Source organism: Mus caroli, unplaced genomic scaffold (assembly GCF_978045245.1).
Source record: "Mus caroli unplaced genomic scaffold, Mus_caroli_1 scaffold_2, whole genome shotgun sequence".
NCBI classification, from domain to species: Eukaryota; Metazoa; Chordata; class Mammalia; order Rodentia; family Muridae; genus Mus; species Mus caroli.
In genome coordinates this window covers 100,605,552-100,615,759 of record NW_028227257.1, presented here as the reverse complement: position 1 = coordinate 100,615,759, position 10,208 = coordinate 100,605,552, and the positions used below count along the sequence as shown (strand labels likewise).

At 37.6% G+C, this 10,208-nt stretch overlaps 1 protein-coding gene across 3 annotated transcripts in view; it reads left to right on the top strand.

Moving 5' to 3' along the window:
• Window positions 1-6,513: 6,513 nt before the first annotated feature.
• The window catches only part of Ppp1r1c (protein phosphatase 1 regulatory inhibitor subunit 1C), a 108,583-nt gene continuing 104,888 nt past the window's right edge, over window positions 6,514-10,208 (top strand). For 2 of the 3 annotated variants that reach the window (XM_021156064.2, XM_021156061.2), the window contains exons 1-2: window positions 6,514-6,748; window positions 8,028-8,088. In XM_021156064.2, the coding sequence (XP_021011723.1) occupies window positions 6,668-6,748; window positions 8,028-8,088 (142 nt within the window). In that variant the 5' untranslated portion in view covers window positions 6,514-6,667. Of the gene's footprint in view, window positions 6,749-8,006; window positions 8,089-10,208 lie in introns of all 3 variants that reach the window. The other variant, XM_085830564.1, reaches the window with a different exon arrangement.

Genomic DNA, 10,208 nt, shown 5'->3' with positions numbered 1-10,208 from the left:
CAAAGTGGTCATAGAGACTGTTGCTGTTAAAAAGCCCCAAGTTTTTTTCATTGCAACAATAAAAAAAAATAAAAATAAAAAAAGGCTTTGATGGAATTTCAGGAATTGAGAAGCCATCACTCATTGCAGGCTACAGGTTTCAAAGCTTCAAGTTCATCTAAAAGACTGGCCTATGAGGAGACTACCTGAAGGAGGTATTTTTCCATGTTTAACCACACAGGCACTTAGAAGCTGCTACAGCATTGGTTCACAAGACCCCATCTACTGACTGAGCCAGTATCAATAGTTTGCATTGTTCATGAGACACCCACTTTGCATGCATGTGAAACAACACAAGAGTCATAGAATCTAGCACAAAGATTCCAAATAGCATCCTGGGAAGCCAGGTAACGTGTAGCAGAAATGGATTCCCTGTGTGGTTCTCCTGACTAAAGTAAAACATAAAACCACAGTGGACGGTGAAGTGTCAAAAAGAAACCCCAGGATGATAGAGATGCTGGGAAAATGTAAACTGCCAGAAAAAAAAAAAGCACTAAATGGGCACATCATGTTGTCTGAAAACAGTAAGATCAATGGGGTGAGGACTCCAAATTTGTTAAAACTCAGATGATGTCACCATGTCCTCCAAAATACTGGTCATAGAGCTACTGGATTTAATGTTTGTATTGTACAAGTTTGGTATTACTTTGTTTCTAGTCTTCGTTTTTATGCTTTTATTTCTCCCTTGTGGAATGGAACTGTATCTACTATAGCATTGTATATTTAAAATACACAACTTTTTATTTTATAGGACCTCATATTTGCCTTGAGTCTCAAATCAGGGTTGAAACTGGGGAATTTTCAACGTTGTGGAAATGCTAAGTTATGGTGAACTAGTCAAGTCAGACTTCAGGTATTTCATATTAAGTTGGCCATGAACAATTGGAGTCTAGCAATGAAATGTTATAGTCTGAATCTTAATGCTCTCCATGCCTATACTCTTGCTTTGAATGCTTTGTTTCTAGATAGTGAAGCTAATTTGAGGTTCTGAAATCTTAGGTGATGATGAGAACCAGCAAAAGAAATTGTGCCTCTGGAGCAGATCCTATGGGTATATTATCCCTGTCAATTTCCTGGCTTCATCTCTGATTTCTGCTCCAACACAATGTGTAAAACTTCTGCCACAAACATCTACAACCATCATGAACTAAACTGTTTTTCCATTTCTTTTTGGCCACAATGGATTAAAAAACCCTCTGAAAGTGTGAGCCAAAACAAATCTTTAATTTTTTCAAATAAATAAGGAACCAAAAGACAATATAATTCCCCTTTTAATGGCTTCCAGTTATTATTGTAGTTTTTATGAACATAGTTGCACATACAGTGAAGAGGAAGACATGAATTTGAGGAGGAAAATATCTTAGGGGGCTTTGGAGGAAATTGGGGAGAAGCAAAGGGTCTGTGTATGATCATCCTTCATTATATACATGTAAGAAATTATTAAGAATAGAGGAAATTTTAAAAAGAAAGTATAAGGAACGATTTTAAAGAATAGACTATCTTTTTTCCTCTCCATTCTCCCTCTCCAATTCTTTTCTCCCCTTCTCTCCAATTTCTTCCCTTTTCTTCTTTCCACAAATAAATCACTTACTATATATCAAGTGACAAAAGGCTGCCCATAGTAACTACATATTTGTGGTAATTGGAGAGCAGTCAGGGGAGCAAGAAATAATAACAGTTTCAGGGGGTCAACTTTGTATATATGACATTACATGAATCTTAATATGTGTGGCTAGAAAATTGGTTTGTATATGATAGTACATGAATCTTAATATCCATAGCTAGAAAATGGTAACAAAGGGTAAAATATGGTTGTTGTTCTCTCTTTGAAAAGGTAATAAAATTTAAATATGTTTAAGTGGCCATTAAATATAAAAATTATAAAATATGGTCATTAAAAGATGGACAGAAATTTAATTTTATTCATATGTTTTATATTCACTTACATATAATGGAGGTGAAGCCTAACTGGTAATGTAATAAGGAAACCAACTCTTGATTCTGTTGTGTTTAAAAGTAGTATGTAAGTATGTATGCATGGTTAACGGGGGCGGGGGAGGAATGTACAGTAACATAAAACTATACACAACTAAATACCAGGAGAGAGAGTCACTGAGTGATTAATTTCATTTTGTGATTCTGAGCAGCCCATTCTGAGGAGGTAGAATTGGAGGATGAATCTATAGTATACAAATACAGAAGGCAGGATAGGAAGTCTTCTCAGGCCCATAGGAGAAGGCACATAATGACCACCACTGACGTAACCTATAAGAGGATCTTAAGGAACTGTGAGAAGCAGTTTAGGCTAACAGCATGGAGTAAAAGGGTAATGGCCGTGTTTCATCTTCTCTTTGTTGTTTATACTCACAGTAGTAGTTACTTTGAAAAGACACTCTAGGATTTCCATTAAATTAGATTTTTTTCATATCTCTATTTATAAAAATCTGTCCTTATTTTAAAAGAGAAAGAAAAAACTTTGCCTACTAGTCAATTTAGGGCACCATGGCCAACTTTCTAGATGATCTTCATGGTGACCAATATCCTGCACACATGCCGTTTTCTTCTCTTAACTCACATGCTGTGGAGAACATGTAATGGGATGAAAGGTGGCTGTAGAGCTCTGGGTGGCTTCCACCAACTGTTCCCAAGACTGTTGCATTAGATAGTGACAATGACAGTTTTGTGATAAAAATATAGGCCTTGAAAAAAGTGCCTGGATTTGAAATGTATCTGCTGTTCATTTAAATGGAAGAACTTAAACAAATTCTCTCAACTCTTTGTTTCACAGGTTTCTCATTTGAAATGAAAAGCATAGTTGGCAATAGGATAAACTGCAATGGCCAGTATCAGTATAAAATAAATTAATACAGGAACAGCATTTGGTATAGTAACGTACGAGGGACACCTTTATTTATATTATTATTGTTATTATTAATTCAGAGGACTGGTTTGTGCATATGCTTTAGTATTAGGTAAATGTCATATTGACTTTTTCCAATTACTTTAAATTTAATTACATGTATATGACTCATAGACTAACAAACTACCTTTAAAGATTTATTTATTTTTATTTTATATGTATGGGTATTTTTATTGCATGTATATCTGTTAAGGGTTGGTCTTTTGCTGTGTTTTGTAATACTAAGTGAGGCCACCAAGAGCTGGTTGCCCCAGAGAGGAGAGAGTAGAGCCAAGTAACACTATGTGGTGTTGCTCCCAAGTTATTTCTGATTGGCAAATAAAGATGCTGATAGCCAATTGTTGGGCAGAAGAGACATAGACAAGGCTTAGAATTCCAGGACTGGGGGTTGGAGGAGAACCATGAGGGAGAGAGAAAAGAAGATGAAAGAGGAGAGGCTGCTATAGGTTAGGTGAGTCATAAAAATGTGGCCCTAATAGCTGGCCAATTGGAGTTAAGAGCAGCCCAGATTAAACATAGTAAACAATAACTCAAGGTTTTCCATAGGGAAGTACATTCTAATAGCATAGTGGGTAGATATCTGCCCAGCTCTTGTGCTGTTTAATGGTTATTGTAAATAATAAAAGTTGAGTGTCTTTTTTTCCAGAACTAGAAAAAAAAACTGGTCAAGGCAGGGTAGAAACTCAGGATTGGAGTTAATAATTTCTACAACACATATCTGTGCACCATATGCTTGCAGTACTCTTAGAGGCTAGAGGAGCCTTCAGATCCCTAGGAACTGCAGTTACAGATGGTTGTGAGCTAACTTCTTTGTGCTAAAAACACAATTCTAAGTTCTCTTACCTGCATATTCAAGTCTCTAGGCCCAACCATTTAGCTTTAAAAGGATTTTGAATGAGACTTTTTAACACAGTATCTCTTCTAATGCTGGAGCAAAAACCCTGGCAGAAAGTGCATTGGAACGCTGTGTGAATAGGTTTTGAAAATGTTAAATAATTAATAGAGATAAAGGTAGCTATTGTGCTAAGGGGAGGTATACTGAGTGTTCCATGTTGACAGAAGAGATGCTTTGACCTCTGTGCCATGCTCTGACAACTCCTGTTTGGGTAGCAACAAATCTATAACATTTTCCTAAAAGCAATGCTTCTAAGATGAGCCCATGGGTATGCCAAGGTTGGTTGGACTGGTGAAAAACAACAATCTTAAAAGGTTCAAGACGTTTCTTTATGATACTATCTTTGTTCAAACCATTAAAAGGGGAGATGGCTGCTCATGTAAGGCACTTACTGAACAATCTTGAGGGCTATATTTCAGATCCCTATCCCCTATGTAAAAGTCTTGTGGGTGAGATGGTGGGCCTGTACTCTCAGAGTGTGGAATGCAAAGATGGGGATCCCTGGAACAGGATGGCTAGTTAGACTAACTAAATCACCATGCTCAAGTGGAAGACGCCTCAATATATAAAGTGGACCATTATTTAGAACGATACCCAATGCCACTCCTGGATTTCATATGCATGTGTGCATGTATGCACACATATTCACCTGCACGTGCATGTGTGCACACATACACTCACACATACACACACACACAAACACACACACACACACAATCTGCCCATACTACATGGCCATGCATACATACTTTCTGGTCTTCATCATACAATATACACATAGAATTTCACTTCATCTTCTCTTCCTCTTAATGGCATTAAGTTTTCCAATAGGTAGAGATTCTTAGTAGTAATTCGTGCTAAAATGTGCATCATTAAGCTCTTTGAAAAATCTAGTAAAAGTCTAGTTTATATCTGCTGTAGAGAGGCTGGCCTTATGAGCAGCTCCTTTTAGGTATTCACTCACTTAAATCTCACAGGAAAAAATACCATACTCTTGTGGCCCGAGTTGTTCAACTTGTGAGTTTGATGCTACCAAGTAAGTACAAGTCCTTAATAGCTGTGCTGAGCAAAGTTCTGGATTCATTTTTTACTCAAAGATTGTCTGTCTTTCCATTTTTGTAGGATTTTGACCAATATTCAGAGAAGTAACTTTATCAATGGTATTGATTTATGAAGGTTTTCTTATTAGGGTCTTCCTTAATTTTTGCCATAGAGTATTTTAAATGGTAATTTTCCTTTCTATTCTGCAGAGATGAGCCCTTTACAGGATTTCTTGCTGGTCAGCATTACTCTCACCAAGAAATACTTTCCCCTCATTATCTCCATTTGCTTTTCCCTCTAGTGAAGCAGGTTGAATAATGCACATTACTGTCTATAAACATTCAACAGAACATTGTATGACCGAATCATTGAAATGTGTTTCTGTTGGAAACTGAAGGGACTTCATTTTAATATATCTCCAATGGCAGACAGTGTTAAAATGCATTTAATGAATCTAAAAACTGTACTTTAAAATCTAGTGGTCATCAAGTAACACTATTCAAATGCAAAAGTAAAGGACTCCAGTTCATTTTTCCATGGAGGCAGGCTCATTTTCAGGCTTTCTTCAATAAGCGTTGAAGTATAGGAAGGCAGGCTATGTTGATGTGACCATCTCCTGTCTGAGATTACTTGAAAGATCAAGCCAGCGCCTCATGCTTCTGTGACCACATCCACATGACTGATCCTCTCTCTGAAGATGAACCTTCTTAGGCTTTTCCTCAAATCTTCATTTCTTTTTTGCATAAACCCCATAATTGACACCAAGCCACAGTGTCAAGCATCACTGACTTCCCACTCATGTTTTCCACTCATTTCTGGATTCTTCCAAGTTAGAGGATGTAACTGGCTCGATCAGGAACTAAAATAAAGGCCATTGAAACAGCAGTGACTTCCAAGCTCTTTGCTAAATTTAGCTGCTCAATACTTTCCACTCAAATGAAAACCATGAACTACAATTAGAATGTTAGAACAGAATAGGAGCTTAAAGGTCATCTAATCTTACTCCCCCATTTCTCCGTTGAAAGTGCGAGGACCCAGACAGATGCTGTGATTTGCTGGAGGCCAAAGAGCTTATTAACAGTGGAACTTGAACTGAGATCTCCTCAGCCCTGGGGAAGAACTAAACATCTAGATCTTGAAGCACAAATATAGCTGATATTATTCGTTGTGGCTTACTGTCAATAGCATTCACCGATGTGGTGATGGTTGAGCATGTAACAGCAAAGGTGTCTCTGACTTGGAAGTTGCTACAAAGAAATGACATGATTCTATATCCAGCCCCTGCCCCCCACTCTAAAAACTTCCTGCTTTATGTTCATCAATAATGAATGAGCCATCCCTGTAATGCTCAGAGAGAGCTTACACTGCACTTTCGAGCAGCCGGTTAGTAATGTACAGTAGATAGAGCCTTTCTTTTAAATCCCAGGGCAGCAGGTCCTTCAGGGCTAGCATTGCAATTTCAATTAGCTCCTGAGTGAAAGCTTGGCATGTGTATTAGTGAGCAGGGACACAATTAGCTTATTCTTCCTTTCCGTGTTGTGTTGAGAGGATCCAAAGGATTGGTGGTGGATCGGGCAAGCCAGGCATCACTGGATTTTGAAGAAGGGAATTGCTCAGACCTCGACATCTTCACTTGCTCACACTGGAATTACAGAGATTTATTACAAAGCACTGTGTGGCTTGGTGAAGGGTGCCTCTGGAGACACTCCGGATAGCATTTGAGCTTTGTCTGTTTGAGTGCTTCACCGCTCCGTCTTGGTCTCATCATTAGCATGGAGCCCAATAGCCCCAAAAAGATACAATTTGCTGTACCTTTATTCCAGAGTCAGATTGCCCCAGAGGCAGCAGAGCAGGTAAGGTGGAGAGGGTGGGGAGCTATTCCTGGATACAGCAAGGGCATGCATTCCTACTAGATGAAAGGTGCTTTACTAAGTGCTTCCTACATTTGCCTAAATTTCTGACTTTTACAATGGATGAGAAGGGAGTTTGCTTTTGCATTCGTGTTTGGGGTGCACTGGGGAACAATTGGCTAAAATGTTTAGCAGCACTTAATTTTATAGAAAATTAGATCAATGTATTAGACATTCTGGTCTGGTGCTGGCTTTTGCTTCCTAAAGTAACAGTTTCAACATTTAGAGAATCTTTGTAAACTTTACCAAAAATTAGCAATCTTTTATTTTTTATTTATAAAACTAAAAGAAATGTGAAAATTAAAGTACTTAATCCCAGAATAATTTAGTATTATAGGTGCCTGTTTTTAATGTGGTTTTATTGTGTATCCCAAACCATATTGCTATGTCCTTTGCCCATTATATATGGGACATTGGATATAAAACATACTATTTTAGTTTTTCTTAGATTGTTCTTTTATATCTGATATTGGCTTCTAACTGTTCATACTTATTTATTTACAATTTCACATATACACACAGACTATATATATATATATATACATACATACACACACACAAATATATATATGTAACTTAATCATATCTACCCCAACTCTCCCCTCCCATTCCATTGGCATCTATTAACATATTTTTCCCTTTCGTGTTCATTCCCTCTTACTCTTTGTAATCCACTGCATGAAGGAATTAAAATATACATCCTTACAACATCTGTAATTTTTGTTGATCTGCCAATTTGGTTTAAATATTAAATTAGAAAGTAAAAAGTTAACCATACTAATTGAAATCCAGAAGCTGACACTGCCAATTAAACTACAACCCATGGTAGAAATTTGAGGCTTCCAATTTTGCCTCCTTTAGCAAGAGCAAGAGACCCTGATATCATTGCCAATGTCATGAGGTGTTGCCACAGCCATTTAAGGAAGTTAGCCATCTTTGTATTTTACAGTATATTAATTTCAGTTGCATTTTTGATTATACACAACTATTTTTTCCTTTGGAAGTGTAGCTTTGTGCTCAAAGAAAGTGTTAGTAATGTCTAGCAGTTCTGATAGCTTCCTGTGCTTCAAAATATATAGTGAGCATATACTGTGTTCCTTCTAGAGGTTTGCTCATATATATTAGGGAAAGAGGAGGGTGGGCAGCTTTGCAAGCTGTAGAGCCAATTAGGGGCAGTGACTGATTCTCACACTGACATTAGCTGGGCCTTTGCCTTTCACAGATCAGGAAAAGAAGACCTACACCAGCATCCCTTGTGATTCTCAATGAACATAATTCCCCAGGTAAAGAGGCATGATGTCTTTTCTATTGATGAGATGGAGCGGGGCTGTCTAAAGAGGTCCAACGAGCATGGCAGTGATGATAAGTTCCAGATTACGGTTTCAGTTAGCTAAAGGGATAATAAACAAAATCATGAATATATAGTATAAGAATTGCCTCCATCAACAGCCTACCTTTTCTTCAAGACCAGTGGTTCTCAACCTGTCTAATGCAGCCACATTTTAGTAGAGCTCCTCATGTTGTGGTGACCCCAACCATAAAATTATTTTCATAACTGGAATTTTGCTTCTCTTATGAATCATAATGTAAATATCTATGATTTATGATGGTGTTAGGCAACCCCTGTGATCATGTTTTCTGATCAAAAGGGTGGAGACCCACAGACTGAAAACCATTGTTCTAGAATGACACACTGCTAAGCACATAGTGTGCAATGCTTTATCAGCATTGTTTCCGTGTGTTTTTATGGAGTCTTGTTCAGGCCTTATTGATAAAGTTAGTAAAAGTTGCTTAATTAGGTTTTGAGGTTCAAGTTTCAGCCCTGGAGATGATCATGTAATTGCAGAATGTGATTTTATTTATGGTATGGGAAGGGAGACATGCCAGTATTGGCTGCAGTCTTGCTCCTGATGTCATCTCTGAATAATGCAATTGAAAAGGAACCAGATCAATTTTCAGTGCTGCCCATTTGAGAGACATTCTGAACAGTTGCATCCATTTGCCGAGGTTTTAGTTTCCATTTCCTGTAAAAAGTAAAACTGTATTATTAGTCTCGATAAAGAACTATGGTCTGTAATAGACAAACATTGTTTACTTACTGAGTGGAGTGATTTTCATCTTACATTTAATGGCAGCCCTGGAAATATAAGTCGACCAGAAGAGGTCATTAATTTTGTAACAACAAATCTCAAGGGTTTTTTTTTTGTTGTCCGTGTGTGTGTGTGTGTGCATACGTGCACGCATGTGCATGCATAAACATGTATATCTATAAACAAAAGAGGATAAAAAGAGTTTGAATAATGGAAAGATAATATGTCTATTTATAAGTTGTGAATGAGCTGTTCGAGGAACGTCAGGAAAAAATAGTCTTGGCCTTTCTGGAATTTTCTTAGTAAGAGAAACAGACAAAAAGAAAGAAAAATTCTCACGCAGAAAAATTCGAGCTCAATGGAGACGAATAAGCTATCTCCGTTGAGAACAAAGCATTCTAATTCAATCCTTAACCTTTAAAGTGCACAGTATCTTAAAATCATATGCTACCTCCGTAAGTACTAACTTATACGGAGCTGGGTCAGAGGTACAAATGATAGTTACATGCTTATAGATTACAAACAAATGGAAGTTTGCAAATACAATAAGTGTTTTTAATACATAAATGAGTTCATAGCAATTTTCAATCCATAGCACCCTGGTATTTGCCTTCCGACAGAATACTGAGTGGCTTGACTTAAAGGTACACTTCAAACCATTAGAAATTCACTATCCATGTTATTCAAGTGTTGCCATGATCTAAACATAGTAAGGCCATGCCTCTGATCTTTGTAGTTCTCATTTGAAACTGCACATGGTAATTGAAACGTGTTGAATGCTTAATATGGACCATTTTACACAAAAGGAAAATGTGAGAGAGGTGAAGTGGCTTTTGTGACATTACTCCTAAGACAAAATCTCAGGCAGTTCTGACACTAGAGTCCATGTTTTTCCTATAGCCTGACAATAACATTGAACATTGGTTATTTGTGGCACAAAATAGATTCTCAGTTCTAACAAGCAGGCAAACCCCGAGTTTTGGGAAATTGCTCTGAGCTACTTGAGGAACTATATTTGATATCCTGGGGAAATAGTTAGTGCTGACCTAGGAAGATCGCTCTTAGGAGACTTTCCAGCAACTAACTCCCTATTTCCCTTGTTAACCTTGCCCCTCTCTTTGGTTGTGCCACTGGAGAGAAATTAGCTGTGAGCAGCATCTTACACAAAGCTGTGTCATCTTGGAGATATTATCTATCTTTATCTTCATCCTTCTTTATTGAAAGATGGCTGTGTATAGTACTGGCACTCGTGTGCATGTGAACCATGTTTAGAATGAGAGATACATTCTGCAGCAAAGCCCTAGAACTAAGAC